Raw genomic sequence first — 20,598 nt, 5'->3', positions numbered from 1 at the left:
CCAACGTAATTTGGAAACAGCTTTGGATTTGAGTCAGGCTAATTGGGAATGTGACTCCACACTCGTCCCCCTGAGAAGTCTACAGATTTTCACTTCCTGCTGGAAGTTGTGGGCAGGGAAGGCAATGAATCTGGTCCAGGCACCCTGGGGAAAGCAAAGAGAGGGAAAAAAGGTGCCCAGGGAAAAGGAATGCTGCTAAATAATGAACTAGGATGCCTCCGCCATCGTTCCAGAATCAGGTGGTATTTGCCAAAGCTCTGATTTTCCTCACAGGAAACCCTAGGCAAGGGCACTGCTTGCGGTGTAGCCATTCCTTTTCCTGCCAAAACTGGAGGTGGGGGGCCCCGAGGGAGGAAAACAGGCCTGTACTGATCAAAATCACTAATAAGCCTCAAATCCCAACATCTCACATCACTAATGGCTTCATATCAGAGCTTGGCATTTATTTTCCTTTCCTTTTCAGCCAATGGGTTCTGACTAGTTTGTCTAGCTGTAATTAAATAACTCAGTGAACTCTGCCTTTACTAGAAGGTCTTTTTAAAAGAAATGGAATACTTTAGATTAAGAGGAAAAAAAAAACAGCCACAAACCAGGCCGCATGATGAGATTTCCAGTTTTGCCATAATTTCATTCTCTGGAAATCCAGAGCTTTAGGAGATTGATAATGCAGGGAATGTGAAAAGAAGTTCCTCTATGGTAACAAATGTAAAATTGAAAATCCACTTCAGCCACATTTGAGCTCACATTGTTCCCACTTATTTTTCCACCCATTATCGTCTGCGTGCTTTATCACCAGCTCAGGTTCTGTCCACATTCAGCATCTTGCAGGTTAAATGTTCCTTTTTATTCTTTTGACTGTAGTAGTAGTCCCAATATAACCATGACTCCTTCCTTACCTCTAAAATACCCTCAGCAAAATGGCAGAAAATATGTACAGATGTTAGTAAGCTGCAAATTTATTTGCAAAGAGAAAAATATAAGCCTGCATTGTCATTTTCAAAAACATGTAGAAGCCGCAAAATAATGTTGACTCATCTGACATACATCTACATGTCTGTTTCTCTTAAAAAATCTTCTAGACAAAAACAAACAAACAAACAAACAAAAAAAACTCCAGATGACCTTGGATTAAAACCTACTATGTAACCTAGAAATGGTGCTATAAGTGTTGACAATATATTTCTAAGTCACATTTCAGTACTTTTACACATTTGTAAAAATTTTTCATGTTTCATTGGCACTTTTAAACCCATTTAAAGGCCTTAAAAGTGTTCAGGGATTGTCTAGAAGCTTGGTCTTGTTGCTCTAGACAGAATATAGGAATTAAGAAAGTGATGAATGAGGAAAATGGACAGGAAGGATTTACAATCTATCCTGTAAACAAGATGCAACTTTCTATGTGTTCTCTGAAAATCACTTTGCCTTCATGGCTGATTCATAAAAGTAAACCACCATCCAGGAGATGGGCTAGGATGCAACTGTAAATAAAGTCATAGTGGAACAAAAGCCTGGAAAAGAAGGAAATAACCTCTGAGTAAAGGAAAGGGAAGGGGGATTGGAATTAGGGAACAATAGATTCGAGAGGTGATGCAGTCAACAGTGAAAAATGTTTAATATTATGCAGATTGCAATTTTTCATATGCAATGTCTCATTTGATTCTTATGACACCCTAGCAAATATTGTGGTATTCATTTTGTACATGGAGAAAATGTGACTCATTCTGATATAAACACATTCCAATAAGAGACTGGCCTAATATCACACAGCTAGGAAGTGGTAGAGCTGGAACCCAGATTCTGAATGTGTGATGACTCTTAGTGTTCTTTTCACTCCGCCATCTTGCCTCAGGTAGAAACTTGAAGTTCTAACTGTATTCTTTAAACGTGATGGGAATCCGGGATGAAACTCTCAGTTGAGCAAAGAAGAGGAAATAGGGAACAAAGAAGGCATCAGTTTCTCCATGCTGGGCATGGACCAGTCAGTATAGCCAGAAATCAACAATCCTGCTAATTCCAAAGAAAATGAGTCTTTATTTGCTCAACTGCATCATCTGCTGGCAGGTAGCTTAGGCTGTGGTCAGTCCGCAGACTGACATACAATTCTCTTTAGTTTGCTCATGATATCTGACCTTAGAGAATCCCATCCCTTTTGATAGCTTATTAATGAAGTCTGTGTGTGGGAGAGCCGTGAGAAAAGGCTTCTACTGGGGGTGAGGTGTACCAGGCTCCCAAGGAGGCGTTGTCCCCAGACCCTGAGGGCAGGGCAGCAGTAGTGAGAGAGATCACTGTGCCTCTTCTTATCACAATTAATGCTTATGTTATTTCCTTTGCTTATTTGTTTTTATTTTTGGGGAAAACTAAATATAGTATATTATCCACCCTAGGCTACATGATTTCAATGCCTTCACCTTCTTCATTACTGTGTTTTCTCATCCTGAAATTACATTGGCTTTAGAACTTGGGGCAAGCCACTTAACCTATCTGAAACTACATCCTACATCCCTCACAGGAGTATGCAGAAGTGTCTTCTACTGAAAATACATTTCTTTTTGCATTTGCGGGCACTGGCTAGGTTTCAAAGGTTTTGAAATGGCTTATCTTTTACAGTGTCTGCTTATGCTTTTCCTTCCCAGAGTCGAAAACATGCAAGCAAAGTCCGACTGTATTACATGCTTCACCCCAGGGATGGAGGGTGTCCTGCCAAGAGGCTCCGGTCAGAAAATGTGAGTATCTGGTACCACGTGATATCCTCAGATGATTTGTTCTGTGTACTGAGAACTTTGCAGGTGTAGGAATTGTAGTCTAGTCCAGATTCATAGAAAAGCTGAGTGAGTAGAAATAGTTCTCACTAAATATTACAGGTACTATGATATATATCGAGGTTTTTTTATTTTCCTGCCAGAACTTGCCCATATAGTATTGGAGGAGTTTTTGATGACATTGCACTGGGACCATAAACAGTGAGAATACACAGAGGTTGTGGGGCAGAGAGCAAGGCTGGGTAAGGGGAAGCAGGACCACAACATGATGAAGTATTAAGAAGACAGGACCTCAGGGGCAAATCTGTCAGAAATATTAGATACTTCACTTTTTACATACTTTATTTTTCCTCTGGTGTATAAAACAGAATGTCTTGTTTGTTAATTTATAATGAAGAGTGTGCATATTTTGCAAATAAAAATACCCAGGCTTCTTGATCCCTCTCTCTGAAGGAACATTTGCTTGGGAAGACAAGTGACAATTATAAAGTCGCTTTGAGGGAGTCAAGTCAGAGCAAAGGGCTTATTTCAGCCAGGCCAAGGCAAAGGCTGATGAAATAAATATTCCTTCCTCCCAGCAGGCGTTACTTTTCCTAATGAGTAGAATATTCATATCCACCAGCTGCAGAGGCTCCTCCTGATAAACACTGTGGATTAAACACAGAAATTCCTCGCCCTTTGAGTTAAGAGGAGGCTGCAGGCGTAGAATTTATACCCCACACCATCCGTGTGCTTGTGATCTTGTTTTCTTGCTGCTGCCATGTAGATGACGGTTTTCTTTTCTCATTAAAAATTAATACATGATCATTGAAGAAACTTTACAAAACCTTCACTTGTGTATTTTTCACAGGGGATAAAAAGAGGGAGCAAGAGAACTGCCTATGAGCAGAGGTTGTGAGCATCAGGGCTGGTGTTTTTAACAAATTCTAAGCATGCCTCTTGGTGTCACAAAATGAGCTGTTCATACACAGACTAATCTGGAACACTGCAGATCTGTCTTTACTACCTTGTTGAAGCAGCCTTTAGAGCTTATTGGAAGCAAAAGATGTCTTGAAAACTTTGCAAGCTGCTAAGAGCCGGGACTGAGTCTAGTTTTTTTTAGCCCTTAGCGTTAGGACCCTGGGCAAATAATTGATCTCTTGAAGGCCCAGTTTTCTCAGTCAGGCAGGCCATAATCATCATATTTTACTTTCCTCACTGGACTATGGTGAACATTAAATGAAGTGGTAGATAGGAGGCGTACTGTGACTTGCCAAGCATCACATGCAGGCACTGACAAAACAGCTAAATAAGACGCAGTGTTGCCTTAAAGAAATTCATAATGTAGTATGGGAGATTGACATTGTATAAAGAGTGGCTATAATATCACAGCATAAGTGTTTATTAACATCCTGCACAAAGAAACATGGAGACAAAAGGCAAGCGGATCATGCCAAGGGGCTCTGGTCAGGGAAGGTGCTCCTGAAGAGTTGGCATTTGAGCTGGAGCTTGGGGGCATGAATGGATTTTACCAGATGGAGGCCGCAGGAGGGAGGGAGGAGGATACCAATTTCGTAGGCACATTCCTCTCAGAAAAACTTATTAAGCCATGGGAGAGTTGGCCTACACCAGCTTTTATGTAACCTCTGAACTCTATGGCTACTGGAATCGTTCTTCCCATTGGGAGAGTATCTATTAGCAGAAAGAATAGAATTCGTTTTTTACTTCTTGAAATTATCCAGCAATCAGATCTGAATCCCTTCATATAATAGCCATTTAGTGTCTTATGCTAATGGTCAGAGACAATGGGGTTCACGGCCACTTGACAATTAGCTTAAAGTGGCAAAAAGCTTAAAGTGGCAAACAGAGATGACTGCACTCAAGCTAGTGTTGTATTTGTACAGACTCAAGATGGTCCTTGCCACTCTGGTCAGGTGCACAATCCCCTTTAATCAAGCTCTGGTGCTGCCAATAACCGCAAGGACAGTTTACAGTGGGAAAGATGTTTGGATTTCAGAGCAAGAAGCATCTGTTTGCATTCTTTATCAAAGTCCCCGTGGAAAACTTTTTTCTCTGCTGTTTCCTGGGTTTTGAAAAACCTTGATCTACCAATGATTTATTTATCAAATCATTTTTCTATAATTTATTGAGCATAATATAAAAGCAAACCAGTAAACAGAAAAAGCAATAAAATCATCTTACTTTTTGAGAGTGATAGTTGATGCTTTTGTTACACTGTGTGTACATTTGTAGGTGAATATATACTTTCCGCTATGCATTTTGATCTATTGGACACAGCGTGGAAGTCACCCCCAATACTTCTCAGGGGCTTTAAGAGTGTATATTGGTAATTATATGAATCAACTTTCTTTTGTACAGGCTTATACCTAAGAATTGAGAGACTGAATATATAAGGACGTTGTCTGGAGAATAAGAAATGGTGTCTTATTTTTGGGCATTGAAGCCATTGCTGGGTCCGGGGCCAGGGATGACTGCCGTTCTGGGTGAGTGGGTGCAGTGGCTCACACCTGTAAACCCGGAACTTTGGGATGCTGGCAAGAGGAACACTTGAGGCCAGGAGTTCAAAACCAGCTTGGACAAGATAGTGAGACCCTGTGTCTACAATTTTTTTTTTTTTTAATTAGCCAGGCATGGTGGTACATACCTATAGCCCCCGCTCCTCAGGAGGCTGAGGCTGGAGGATTGCTTGAGTTTAGGAATCAGAGGCTGCAGTGAGCTATGATTGTGCCACTGCACTCCAGTCTGGGCAACAGAGTGAGACACTGTCTCTAAAAATAATAATAATAATAATATCGAAGGTATAGATTTTTCATAAGGCCCAACTGACATAAGTCATATTTATTTAGTATTTTGTTTTCAAAGCACTTTCTGCATGTATTATTATTACTGATACTCTCTCCACTAGCACGCTGTATTCTCAGAAGGATATAATAACACTTTATTCTACTCACCTCACTTCCTACTCAGATTCTGTGCTCCCGGGGGCTGTGAGAGGTTTGCATCCCAGTGTTAACTGATTGAGAAGAGCATTCACATCTGCCCTGAATACCACCAGTGTATGGCTTCTGTAAACAGAGAAAATGTGTTCCTGATTTCCCACACCCTGACCATGTATGAACCCTGCTCCCACCCCATTCGTAGGAACTCGAAATTTACTTACAAACGCAGTGAAGGGCCTATTATACTTCTAAGGTCTATTGTTGCCATTTCTACTTCAGGCCATTTGGCTTTTGCTGTTGTTGTTTTAAACACCCAAATTCATTTCTATCTTCTGTTTTGACATTGTCAGCTGTTTAAATTTTCTCTTCACATGCTTTTATCTTTAGAATCCTTACTCGGATCTTACATTTTTTCCCCCTGGAAGACATTTTTCCCTTGGGGCCACAGAGTAAAATTAAGTGAGAAATAAATTGTTATGGTCAATTGCCTTAGAGAAATTTTCAGTAATCCCTCCAGCGTTAGAGACAGAAAGGACTTCAGTGTTCACGCAGTCCATTGAGAGTCTCCGTTTTTCACCCTTTTATTATCTTCACACCCATGGTTCAGATGCTTTGGGAAAAAATGATCTGTATGGGAAACAGCATTTTTAAGTAAAAAAGGTGATTTAGTTTTACCTGGGTTTTTTAGTGTGTGTGTGTGATACTTTGATTTTTGCAAAATGTAAGTAACTGCTGACCAAAATCGCAAGTCAGTTTTAAGTAAACAGTATTTTTATGTGGGGTTAAGATAATTCCCTCTAAACATAGAGAAGCTTGGCATTTGGTTAGTGTCATCAGTGTTATTACTCTCAATATACATGCTTTCCTTCAGATCTGAAATATTCTGCATAGCTTGAGAAGCTGAGTGTCACTTTTACAAGTCCCTAAACATCCTAGAGTCTAGATGGGGAAGAATCAATCTAATCTAAACCCTTCTTATTACAAAGGTGAAAATAAAGAAGTACCATGACTTGACCAAAGTGGTCAGACCTGAGATTAAAATCCTGCTTCCCTAAATGCTATTCCTAGTCTTTTCCCACATATCTTGAAGTGGTGTCTTATTTTTCGGCCTTGTAACTGTTACGGGGTCTGGAGCCAGGGAGCACTGTTGTTCTGGGCAGGGTAAAAATAGTGGCTGGCTTTTATCATGCACTTTCCACACATGTTCTAAATGCTTTATATATATGAGTGATCTTTCATCTTCACAAGCCCTGGAGAAGGCAGGAGTTGTCACTGTCCCCACTTAGCAGAGAAGCAAACAGAGAGATTAAGTAATTGACTGTGATCACCCAGCTAGTACTTGACAGAGACATGGCTGGAAAAGTAGAAAACAAAAGGAGATTTACTCTGATACTGTAAACTAGCTCCACAACATCCCATCGTAAGACGATAATGAGCATCTGCAAAGTGCTGGGGGACATGGACACCTTCCCCAACACAGATCAGGATCTAGTGGGGAAGTCAGATGTGTAGACCCTGTATCTCAATGCAGCGTGATAAGTGCTACCATAGACATATGCCTGGGCATGGTGAAGGGTCCCTGGCCTCTCCTGATAGGATGGGGCTAGATAAGGTTTCCTGGGGAAAGTGACACTGAACCACTTCTTAAAGGATAGATTTGGGTGAGCTAAATAAAAAAGAGTGGGAAAAGGCCCTTTTGAGTGTACAGTCAGCATTGGTAATGTCTTCAGGGAAACAAAGTCAGAGGCATTTCTTGAGTATGAAGTTCTAGCACTGTTGACTACCTAAGGCTGCTGTAACAAATTGCCACAAACTGGGTGGCTTCAACAAAGAGCATTTATTCTCTGGCGTTCTGGCGGCTATAAGTGTGAAATTGAGGCATGGGCAGGGCCTTCCTCTGGAAAGTCTGACTGAGAACCTCTTCCTTGCCTATCTCATAGATGCTGGTGGTTGCTGGATTTGCAACTGTACCACACAAACCTCTGCCTCTTCTATCTTTCCATTTTTGTTTTTTTTATTTTTAGAGATGGGGTCTTGCTCTGTTTCCCAGGCTGGAATGCAGTGGCATGATTATAGCTCATTGCAGCCTCGAACTCCCAGGCTCAAGGGATCCTCCAGACTTAGCCTCCCAAGTAGTTGGGATTGCAGGCATGCACCACCACACCTGGCTAATTAAAAAAAAAAAACTTGTAGAGATGGGATCTTGCTGTTTCCCAGGTTGGTCTTGAACTCCTGGCTTTGAGTGATCCTCCCACCTCAGCTTCTCAAAGTGTTGGTATTACAGGCATGAACCACCACACCTGGCCTTCTTCTCTGTGTGTATCTCTGTGTGTTCTCTCTCCTTCTTATAAGGACACCAATAACTGGATTTATGGCCCAATATAATCCAACATGACATCTTCTTAACTACATACATGTGCAAGACCCCATTTCCAAATAACATTGCATGTCCTAGGTTGATATGCATTTGGAGGGGGACATTATTCACTTAGTACTATGGCAGAGGCAGGAGTCGAGGTTGGGATGGTGGGACATTGTGCGTAACATTGACATTTACTTTGTCAAATGTCCCCTTGTCTTCTCAAGTGGTCTGCTGCTGACTTCGTGGTCAGTTCTCAAAGACAGATGCGTTTACCAACAAGTGCTGTGTGTTTTGGCTTCCAGCTTAAATAGTACCCAGCATTGAGAGTTAGAAGTGGAGATTCTATCCCCAGTTCTGCTACGCATGAGTTTCACAACTTTGCTTTAGACTTTCTAAGACTCAATTACCATGGTTATAATCAAGCAATATAATTGCTGTCCTGACTGTCTCTCAGAGTTGTTAAGGGACTCAAGATAAAATCATGTTTGTGAAGGTGCATGATAAATTGTAAAGTGTGTGTCAAGTATTCTGTCGTGGAATTTTTTCTTCTTTCTTGTGGATTATCTCCTGATCTATGGGCCCTTTCATAATTAATTAATCAATCAGCCAATTTCTACTGAGCTTCTACTATGTACAGAGTACAGAGCCGCATACTGTAAAGGACACAAAAAAAAGAATGAAATATGGAGTTCATCAGGTAGTTGGAGAGAAAAGTCATACAGAAAGCAATTTAAAAACAATCAAGGGCTAATTTGTGTGGCCCTGCCTCTAATGAAGTTGATGATCAGAGAAGTGATTTTTTGATGGAAGCTGGAGTGCTTAACAATGGCTTCCCCAAGGCAGAAGCTTTAGAAGGCTCTGAAAGATTTGTACCATGACGGGGCGCCTGTTCTTGGTGGAGCTGCCTGCTGTGCAAAGCCTTAGAGGCAACAGTGAGGAAGGCCTGTGGGAGACCTGGTTAGGCAGAGACTTGCAGGGGCCCTTCAAACTGACTTTCATTCAATATTTATTTAGAAAGCCCCTTTGAAAAATTAGCAATACATATAGTTGTTTTATATTCAAAATAAGGAATCAAGTCCATAACCCAGTTATAACATTAAAACTTGTTTGGAATTGGATCTCTTGTGGATAGCTATAGTTACACACATTTGGCCAAGATAGAGATTATGTTTGTGGATATAATTATGAAGTACTATATGACATATGTTTAAAATTTCCCTTTATTGCCTTTTGTTATAGCAAATTATGCCTCCCCCCACTGCCCCAGCCCACCCTCACCTTTCTTTCTTCCTTCTTTTCTCTTCTTCAGCCTCCTTTTGTTAATTTCCGAACTAGCAATTTCTTGGGAGGATAATTAAAGGTTTATAATGTAGGTAACACAAATCCTTCATTTTTAGGAAACCACATGCAGTATCGGGTTCAGGATTGTAGCTGACCGTAACTGTCAATTCTACGTTGGCCAAGCCCCAGGTTGGTGATGAAATCTGCTGTAGCTCTGTGCAACTTGCAGGTGCATGGTGCAAAAGCACGAGAAAGAGAGAGAGAGAGAGAGACCGCGACAGAGAGAGAGAGAGCATGACAGAGAGAGAGAGAGTGACAGAGAGAGAGAGAGAGAAAGATCTTTGCGGTCAGAATGTTGCCTCGACCATGAAACAAGTCAGCTTTGCCAGAAGCAAGAACCATTCAGAGTTAGTCAGTGGAAACTTGGCTTAACAGGCATTTTGTTTTTTCTGACTTCTTTCAGTGCAGATTTTGTACTGCTTTTAGTTAGGTGACCCAAGATGCTGCTTAGCTCTCCTACCCCCAATCTGGTTCTGGTGAGGGTGCTGCGAAGCAGGGCTGGAGCCTGGGGTATGTTTGGGGAGGGATGGAGACTGGGTTGGCCAGTAGGAGGGGCTCGGTGCCTGAGGGCAGGTGAAAGATTTGCAGAAGCAAGTGTATGCCAACTTACAGATGTTTCCAAAGGGTCAAATAAAAGAAAAAAATCAGCACTTAGGTAAGGACTGATCATATATGGAAGTCTATTGCAATAGGGGGAATGTCCCAACCACTTGGAGAAGTAAAGCATGGCTAGAAGGAGCTGGGTGTTGGAGAGTCAAGGGAGTAGGTACTGTGAGTGAGCAACTAAACAGGAATGTTTCTCTGCATATGTAGTCAGTCGATTATAGGGAAAGGCTGTTGGCAGTAGTGGTGTCTTGTCTGCATTCTTGCATAAGCTCTCAGTGCTCGCACAAGCATAAGAGTGGGACAAAGTTCAGGGACCGTGGGAAAGCAGAGAAGACTGACCAAAGTTTGGTCAGGCTGCGTTAGTGGGCATTTTGTCCAGATTTGTTAGTGGGGACAGATAGTTCAGTTAATTATTTATGAGCTGAAGAATGGGAATTGGGAGAGTTTGTGTCTGGCCTTGTCAATAGGTAAATAAGATGATCATCCACACATCTTATCTATGTCTTTTGGGGAAAGGTTGGTCTTTGCAGCAAGCCCTTTCCTGGAACAGAAAAGGATGGGAGATTTAAAAGAAACTTCCTGTTTTCCAGAAGCAGGAGCTCATGTTTTTCCAGGACTTCAGCTGAAGTTCAACATTGTCATGTGGGTGGGGCGCGACCAAGACAGTCGACCCTTGTTTTAGTTGGCCTGTGCTGCTATAACAAAATCCCACAGCCTAGGTGGCTTAAACATCAGAAAGGTAATTCTCACAGTTCTGGGGAGTCTGAGATCAAGTTGTCAGCCGATTCAGTTTCTGGTGAGGGTTCTCATCCTGCTTTGCAGATGAACATCTTATGGCAGTTCAGGTGGCATATGGGATAGCAAGAGAGATCACCTCTTTGTGTCTCTTTTTACGAGGGTACTAATCCCATTCATGAGGGCTCCACTCCCATGACCTAGTCATCTCTCAAAGGTAATACTATCTTATGACCTTTACATATGATCGCACTGGGGATTAGGTCTTCAATATAGGAATTTAGCAACCATAGATTCTAGACTGGCTTTTCCCTTTTTTTTTTTTTTTTTTGAGATGGAGTCTCTCTCTGTTGCCTAGGCTGGAGTGCAGTGGCCCAGCCTCGGCTCACTGCAACCTCCATCTCCCAGGTTCAAGTGATTCTCCTGCCTCAGCCTCCTGAGTATCTGGGATTACAGGCACGCACCTCCATGCCCTGCCAATTTTTGTAATTTTAGTAGAGACGGGGTTTCATGATGTTGGTCAGGCTGGTCTCGAACTCCTGACCTCATGATCTGCCCACCTCGGCCTCCAAAGGGCTAGGATTACAGGCGTGATCCACTGCACCTGGCCTAGACTGGCTTTTCTCAGATACCATTCCAAAGGGCTGATGTAATACAATTATGATTGCAATAGCGTTATGCATGTTTCTTTTCTCCAGTAGGTGATTAGAAAGCATTACTGATTCTCTGTTTCATTTTCTTTGAATGTCTAGCGTCCTTTCCGTTGTTCTGTCTTTAACCAGTAGAGACAGTTCTCTCTGTGGCATTAGCAAGTCTGTGTCTCTGCTTTGCTGCACGCTTATGCTAGGGAGCACTGTCACCATCCAACTCTCAAGGGTCAAAATCCTATTTATTCCCAAGATCCATTTTTCTTTGCTTCCTTCTAGAGACCACCAGGTATTCAGCTTTTCTTCTTCTTTCTATTTAGTATTTTTTTCATAATAAGTAATTTTTTTGTGTGCTGTTCACACAAATGGAAAAGACCACAGACAGAATTTTAAATTAGACATTGTCATTTACAGAAAATCTATATTCAGGGAAGGAATGGTTGAGGGTCCTTAATAACTAAAATCTGGTGATGACAGTGCCATAGTTCTTTAATATGTCAACACAGGAATTGTTGCTCTGTTTATTTTTTGAAAGGGATAATGATAACATACATTTGAAAAGAGTCATGGTGACTAATGAAAAAACATTACAGATTGTCATTTCACTGAGTCTACCAACTTTCTCTTACGACTGATGTGGAGTGGTGACTGTGGAGGGACTGGCTTCATGACAAGAAGAGAAAGGGAATACAATGAAGTCTTCCTCCCATTTCTGTCCTTCAGTTGTTCAGAGGAGTATTAGGGTTCTCTAGAGGGACAGAACTAATAGGATAGATGTATATATAAACAGGAGCTTATTAAGGAATATTGACTCACACGATCACAAGGTGAGATCCAACAATAGGCCGCCTGCAAGCTGAGGAAAAAAGAAGCCAGTCCGAGTCCCGAGACCTCAAAAGTAGAGAAGCCGACAGTGCAGCCTTCAGTCTGTGGTCGAAGGTCCAGGAGTCCCAAAGCTGAAGAACTTGGAGTCTGATGTTCTAGGGCAGGAAGGATCCAGCATGGGAGAAAGACTAGGCTGGGAGACTCAGCCAGTCTAGTCTTCTCATTTTCTTTTGTCTGCTTTTATTCTGGCCACACTGGCAGCCTTGATTAGATGGTGCCCACCCAGACTGAGGGTGGGTCTGCCTCTCCCAGTCCACTGACTCAAATGTTAACCTCCTTTGGCAACACCTCACAGACACACCCAGGAACAATACTTTGGATCCTTCAATCCGATCAAGTTGACACCCAATATTAACCATCGTGAGAGGTAATTCATTGCCCTTCCAAGGATATTTGATGTATACATAAATAAAGATATTATTTTCCTATATTTTACATAAAGTATGGTACAGTATATGTACCATTTTACCTTTTCTTTTTTCTTTTTATTTTTTTTTTGAGATGGGGTCTTGCTCTGTTGCCCAGCCTGGAGTTCAGTGGCGCAATCTTGGCTTACTGCAATCTCCGCCCTCCAGGTTCAAGTGATTCTCCTGCCTCAGCCTCCCAAGTAGTTGGGACTACAGGCACGTGCCATCATGCCCGGCTAATTTTTTGTATTTTTACACATCTTGGAGGTCATTTGACATGAGGTAAAGCGTGTTTGTGTGCGTGTGTGTGTATGTGTGTACAGCGGATGCTCGTTATTTGTGGATTCCATATGAGCAGATTCGCCTACTCATTGAACTTTACTTGTAACCTCCCATCAGTACTGGCACACATTTGTAGTCATTCACAGCCATGGGCAGGGTAGTGAAAAGTTTGAGTCACCCAAAGTGCATGTTTCCAGCTGAGGTCAAACCAAGTAAGACTCTGCCTTCCTGCTTCGGCTTCCATACTATGAACAAGTGTCCTTCTCACGGTCTGTTTAGAGCCATGCTTGTTACCTTTTTGTGCTTTTTGTTGTCGATTTCACTGTTTAAAATGGCCTCCAAACACAACGCTGAAGTGCTGCCCTGTGTTCCAAAACACGAGAGGGCTGTAAGGTGCCTCAGGGAGAAAAGACATGCATTAAATAAGCTTCCTTCAGGCTGAGTGACAGTGCTGAGTGACAGTGCTTCAGGCTGAGTGACATTGCTTCACGGCTAATACTGGCCGTGAGCTCAGTGCTAACAAATCACCAATGTATATCAAATAATGTGTCTTTTAACAGAAACATACATAAAATGAGGTTACATATTGATCAGTTGAAAATGTTATAAACAGAGGCTCACAGGAAGCTAATCTTGTATTTAAGAGCAATGGTTCAGTATTTGCTAATTCAGTGTTCATAGCAACTTTATAGAACAGAACTACCACAAATAATAAGAATCCAGTACACACACACACACACACACACACACACACTTATAAACATAAACCCGAACAGATGCTGAGTATTTCATTGTAAAGATATCCCATAATTTATGTAGTCCCCTACTTACGGATATTTGGGTTTTTCCTATCAGTTGCTATTACAAAGAATGCCATGATTAATAAATGTGTGTATCTCTTTTTCAGGTATACAAGTGTGTGTGTGTGTATATATATATATATATATACACATATATATATATATATATGTAAAAGAACATTTCCTAGACATGAAATTGCTGGGTGAAAACATGTGTGCATTTATAATTTTGATAAGTGTTGCTGTGTTTCTCCATGGAAGCTGTATTCGTCTACACTGCCCGGGGCTGCCAGCACCTACAGTCTCCTGGAGCACCTTTCTCCACAAGCCTGGTGGCAGAATGGAACACAGACTTTGGACTTTTCTTTGTGTTTTTTAAGACAAATACACAGAACTTGATGTTTGAGAGTCTGCTCTGTATGCCAGAGGCATGAGAGTAACTTTAAGCATCCAGATGCTTTTTATCTTTCCCCACTCAAAGTACACCTGGTGGGAGGAGAGTGAAGCAATAATGTTTAAGTTCCCAAGGAGAGGATCAATGTGTATGGGTTCCCTTCATTTGGGTCTCTTCAGGGTAATTTGCAACTTCTATAGTCCAGTTAGGACAGGCCTGCTGTTCCCACCTGGAAGAACTGAAGGGCAATTAGAAAATCAATAGATGCGATTTAGTATTTACTAATGTGCCTCACTGGCTCAAGTCAGGAGTCAGAAAATAACCACTGGCCAAATTCAGCCACTGCCTGTTTTTGTGTGGTCTGTAAGCTAGGAATAATTTTAAAAAATTTTAATGTTTGAAAAAAATCAAAAGAAGAAGGGTGTATCATGGCACATAAAAATTACATGAAATTCAGGCTGGGTGCAGTGGTTCGCACCCGTAATCCCAGCATTTTGGGAGGCCAAGGCGGATTGCTTGAGTCCAGGTGTTTGAGACCAGAGTGGACAACATGGAGAAACCCTGTCTCTACAAAAAATACAAAAATTAGCCGGGCATGGTGGTGCGTGCCTGTAGTCCCAGCTTCCCGGGAGGCTGAGGTGGGAGAATTGCTTGAAGCCGGGAGGCGGAGGTTGCAGTGAGCCGAGATCGGGCCATTGCACTCCAGCCTGGGTGACAGAGTGGGACCCTGTCTCAAAAAAAATTACAGGAAATTCAAATATTAATATTCATAAATAGAAAGTCTTATTGTAACACAGCCACACACATCCCTTTACATGTTATCCACAGCTGCTTTCATGCCACAAGGGGAGAACTGAGTAGTTGCAACAGGGATGGTATATCCCAGAAGGCCTAAGATATTTACTGTGACCCTTTACGGAAGATGTTTGCTGCCCATTGAAACTCTAAAGGTGCCTTTCTTCTCTTCCTTATCAGACTTTCAGTTTGTGGCTGTTAGGTTGAAAGTTTCACCTAAGAGAGAAGCATCATTTCAAACCCCTGAGTTTCCATTTGCATTGTTGCTATTTGGCTTTGTTTCTTTTCAGAGAAAAGTTTGAAATTTGTGAACATATGATGTGGAAACAATGAGGACAGCTTATTTCTGTTTCTTTCTTCTTTTCTTTTCTCTCTCTTTCCTTCTTTTCTTTCTTTTCCTTCTTTCAAGATAGGGTCACTCTCTGTTGCTCAGGCTGGATGGAATGCAATAGCATAATCGTAGCTCATGATCTCAAGTGATCCTCCCACCTGAGTCTCCAAATTAGGCAGACCACAGGCATGCATCACGGCAACCAGCTAATTTTTAAATTTAAAAAAATTTTTTAGTTGATACAAGGTCTCACTATGTTGCCCAGGCTGGTCTCGAACCTCTGGCCTCAAACGATTCTTCCGGTCTTGGCCTCTCAAAGTGCTAGGATTACAGGCAACAGTCAGCCCACCTGGTCGTTTTATGCCATCTGTCCTCCAAGCCAAATTATGGTAACCCAAATTTCTGAGTTTTCTAGGACAGCCCAGATTTAATATGTTCTTTCTTGTCAATACAAATCACCTCACCAAACTATACCCCCAGGTGGAATAAAAATTTTTTGTTATACAGGTACAAATACACAAATAATAATTTAAATGAAAAAAAATTGTAGAACTCGTCATTGGTGGAAACATATGGCATATTGCTTCAGCTACACATGATTTTCTCGGCCTGAGACCAATTCTCTAGCTTGGGACTCTGCTTCTGAAACTCATTTATACTGAGATATGTATCATAGTTATAACTTCTGCCTAGAATCTGATACAAAGGAGAGGAAAGAAGGATTCATTGGAAAGACAGCTGTGGAAATAATTGTTTTCCCTGGTGGAGATAGTGCCATGGGTCTTTGATCATTGGAAAGCCTGGTAGCCCCCTCCTGTACTCTAACTCCACTGCTTTGTTCTTAACATATCATTGCATATACTCTCTTGTTTGTTTGCATGCCATTTGTTAAACCTTTTTTCTTTTTTTTTTTTTTTTTTTGAGATGGAGTCTTGCTCTGTTGCCAGGCTGGAGTGCAGTGGCGCGATCTCGGCGCACTGCAACTTCTGCCTCCCGGGTTCAATCAATTCTCCTTCCTCAGCCTCCCGAAGCTGAGACTACAGGCATGCGCCACCATGCCCAGCTAATTTTTGTATTTTTAGTAGAGATGGAGTTTCACCATGTTGGCCAGGATGGTCTCTATCTCTGCCCACCTCGGTCTCCCAAAACACTGGGATTACAAGCGTGAGCCACTGTGCCCGGCCTAAACCTATTTAATGTGTCAGGCCCTATGCTAAATACTTGATAGAAATTTCATGTGAACTTTATAAATATGAGTAAGAATCTTTGTCACCTCTGGTGAAAAACATGTGGAAGGAGCTTAAGTCAAGAATCTTATCCAAAGTTACACACCTTGTAGGTGATACAGCCAAGATTCAAACTCAATACTGTTTGGCTCTAGAACCTGAGGTCTGTATTATCCTGTGATCTTCAATCATTTATTTTTTCATTCAGAAAATATTAATTGCTTGCCTACCAAGAGTCAGGCAGTGTGCTGATTGCTGGGAATTCAACAGTGAATGAAACAGATGCAGTTTCTGTTTACAGAACTTACAAGGATAGTGGTGGGGGGGAATGGATGTTAATTTTTAAAAATCGTACAAATATTTAAATAAAGAAACATAGTGGAAAGCTTAGAATAAAGAACTCCACAAGGTCTTTGGAATCAGAGAAGGGCTTTCCTGAATACATGATGCTTGAGCTGTGTCTGGAAGTTGATTAGTGATTAACTAAGCACAGAGATATATGTTTTGCAGTGATGGTGGGGAAGGGTGCGGTGTGATAATTCCAGGTAGAGTAAGTAGGATGTGCAAAGGCCCTAAGGTCTGAGAGAACATGGTCTTTGGAAGGAGTAAGAAGGAAGTCATAAAAAAGAATGAGTTCATGTTCTTTGCAGGGACATGGATGAAGCTGGAAACCATCATTCTCAGCAAACTAACACAGGAACAGAAAAACAAACACTGCATGTTCTCACTCATAATTGGGAGTTGAACAATGAGAACACATGGACACAGGGAGGGGAACGTCACACACCGGGGCCTGTTGGGGGGTGGGGGGCAAGGGGAGGGAGAGCATTAGGACAAATACCTAATGCATACGGGGCTTAAAACCTAGATGATGGGTTGATAGGTGCAGCAAACCACTATGGCACATTTATACCTATGTAACAAACCTGTACGTTCTGCCTATGTATCCCAGAACTTAAAGTACAATTAAAAAAAAAGAAGAAGACAGCCAGCATGAGCACGGCTGGTGTCTGGAGACAGAAGCAGGTAGTGATGGGAGATGCAGAGTGGACTCAGGGAAGAAGAGCTGAGGGGAGCTGTCGAGTATCAGCCTTGCAAGAGTCCACTGAATCAGTGTGGCCTTGGATGAGGCTGATGGCAGAAGTGAAAAATGAGACATTGATAGATTTGGAGGATACCTGAGTAGGTAAAAATAGATGAATGGGATAATTAGTGTAAGACCAAAGGAGGTTTCCAAATGACTTCCAGGCTGGGAATTGGAACATTGCTGTCCTGTCCCGCGGTCACAGGGATGCTGATCTTTAAGGCCATGACTGCAGAGAGTGGGAGGACCTGAGAAGCAGGGAGGATGTGAGGAAAAACCCTTTCTCCAGGTTATTCCAGGTTCTTCATGTGGAGCAGGAGTGAAGTTGCATGAAGATGCAGTTTGCTTCCAGCCAAGGGGGTAGTGGGCAGCCTGGTAGAAGGGACTGGGCAAACTCTTGTTCTCCGAGCTTCCTTTAAGCCAAGCCTTTCTCCTTCTCTGATGACAAGAGGAGTAGGGGGAAGGAGGAGAAGTCAGGGCAAGCCCAGTGGCAGAGGGACACAGGGACAGAGGCTAGAGGCACCCTGCAGTTGTGCTGATGCCCAAAGCCAGGAGAGTGGGCTGGGTTCCAGATAGGTGCCAAGTGAGAGGGCACCCTGGTGTCACAAAGTAGGGCAGCAGAAGGTTGTCTGGATGGCTTCCTGGGGGAATGCAGAAGTCAGCAGTGATTTGATATGTGCTTCCAGTAGGAGGACTGGGGTTACTTAAACAGCTGGTAGAACTCAGGTGTGGTCTTGGGATCTCAGTCCCAGTAACTCCCGGAGGGTCCACCCTGTTCTTCCTTAAATTTAAAAGGCAGAGATGGGAAGACCCAGAGATCACAGCGTTAGACTTTAGGAGGACAGGGGTCTTTCCTTATGCATCTTTGCATCCTCAGCATTTTGCACAGGGGGGGTTGATGTTCATATTTTCATAATACTGCCCTATTGTTTTTCTTTGAAACAATTTTAATTTTAAAAATTATTTTAATTAAAACCTGTCATTTGTATAGAAAGTCTTACAGAGCAACAGAATTGCATCTGGTTTTCATTATACACCTATTGAAGTCATCCTCTTCTTCTGTAACCGCCCTCTTACTGGCTGTCTCTCTTGGTCATCGCTACCCTAAGCTTGACCTTATTTCACATCAGGCCCGTTAGTGCAGGGGTTGATGTTATAGTTTGGTTATTTGCCCCACCCAGATCTCAGGTTGAAATGTAATTCCCAGTGTCGGAAGTGGGACCTGGTGGGAGGCGATCGGATCATGGGAATGGATTTCTTGTGGGTGGTTTAGAATGGTTTATCTAATTAATGGTTTATCATGAGGACTGCACCATCCCCTTGGTGCAGTCCTCATGAGAGTGAGTGAGTTCTTATGAGATCTGATTGTTAAGTGTGTGGCACCTACTCCCCACATCTCTTGCTCCCACTCCTGCCATGTGAGACACCTACTTCCCCTTCTGCCATGATTGGTAGCTTCCTGAGGCCTCACCAGAAGCAGATGCTGGCACCATGCTTCCTGTAAAGCCTGCAGAACCATGAGCCAATTAAATCTGTTTTCTTATAAATTACCCAGTCTCAGGTATTTATTTATAGCAATGCAAGAGTGGCTTAATAAAGTTGATTTGCAGCTAGCAGAGGTCAATGTCCTTCCCAGATTCAATCCATATTTCAGCCATAAGAGAGAAGGAGTGTGTTCCTCAGGAAGTTCTTATCTGGAAGACATTATGGCTGTGCCTCAGGGGTGAAAGGATTGATCATACATATTGCATGACCCTTTGTCATGGAAGATTATATGCCACATCCTTTAGCAGTGTCTTTCCTTTGACACACTAAATGGGCCCTTGAAAATGAGCCCAAATCTATTTTTGTTTAGGGTAGTTTGAATAAAAGAATTCTGGTGGCAACAGACTGCAAAAAAGAGTGATTATTTTATATCACAATCACTCTCTAACTTCAGTTCTGCAAGGTTAATTTCCAATGCTGGTGTTTGTTTCTGGGGGGCCCCACTGGGGTGGCCAGGAATCTCCAGACATGGTCTGATGGCCCACCTGGGTGTGGCAGCTGGGTTCTTCAGTATTCTCTTTCCTTTCTGCTCTGTTTCTTTTTTTCAGGTGTCTGATTCTCCAGTATATCTTTCCTGACCCCATTTTTCCCCTGATAGATGGATTTCTTTGGTTAACATGCTAGAGTCCCACAAAACATAAGTTTATTTTTCTCATGAATCTCAACTCTTTCCTGAAAATTTGTATCATTCGCTTTTAATAAAATTCCTTTCCTTCTATGTCTGGGTCCATTTGTCTTCATCTCTTGCTGGGGTACAGGGAGGGATCTGGGAGGATCTTGCCTCTTTGCCTTCCTTTGTCCTACATAGCACCGTGAGTCTTCACTCTCATATGGCTCTCATAAATCACGCTTGCTGTCTTCCCATTAGGTGACCCCCTGTGACCATTCTGTTTCTCTTTAGTAACCTCTGGGCATTCCCCATGCCTAAAATATTATTCTTGCAGAACGAAGAAGTCTGTTTCCTTCACTACATTCTGGCTTGTGACTGTTTGGCTTTGTTTAGGTTCATGTGTTCTTTTAAGAGTATATATATATATATATTTTTTCTTTTTGCCTTAGAATCAGCCAAGGGTTGTGACATTAAAATACAAGATACATTTATAACTTCATGTGACCTGGATTTGGTGCAGGTCATGCTGAGACAATGATGAATGTCTCCTGATCAACACCAGAAAACCTTGCAGAAAATACATTTAAAAATAGGAGTGATGTACTGAGTTCTACTAATTTGCAGTAAATTGTCTTTTTGGACTTAGGTCTGGAAAACCCCTACTGTGCACCTGCCCTGTGTCACAGGCTGCATTGAGAAATCTGCATATGTTATCTTACATAATTTTCAGAAAATTCTATCATGTAAGCATTACTGTGTGCATTTTGCAAATGATCTTAGGAAGGGGCAGAGGGCAGTGGAAGTAGAGATAAGATCAAAAGTGAGGTCACCTAAATCTAGCACCTTTTTT

The 20,598-nt window shown here is 42.1% G+C and overlaps 1 protein-coding gene across 6 annotated transcripts in view; it reads left to right on the top strand.

Annotated features, from left to right (window-relative positions):
* The window catches only part of ZMAT4 (zinc finger matrin-type 4), a 380,296-nt gene that overhangs the window by 132,200 nt on the left and 227,498 nt on the right, over positions 1–20,598 (top strand). For all 6 annotated transcript variants that reach the window (XM_016959387.4, XM_016959386.4, XM_009455235.5 and 3 more), the window contains exon 3: positions 2,634–2,723. In XM_016959387.4, the coding sequence (XP_016814876.1) occupies positions 2,634–2,723 (90 nt within the window). The remainder of the gene's footprint in view (positions 1–2,633; positions 2,724–20,598) is intronic.

The sequence above is a fragment of the Pan troglodytes genome, chromosome 7 (assembly GCF_028858775.2).
Source record: "Pan troglodytes isolate AG18354 chromosome 7, NHGRI_mPanTro3-v2.0_pri, whole genome shotgun sequence".
NCBI lineage: Eukaryota > Metazoa > Chordata > Mammalia > Primates > Hominidae > Pan > Pan troglodytes.
The sequence above is the reverse complement of the archived record's forward strand: the minus strand, read 5'-3'. Positions and strand labels throughout refer to the sequence as shown.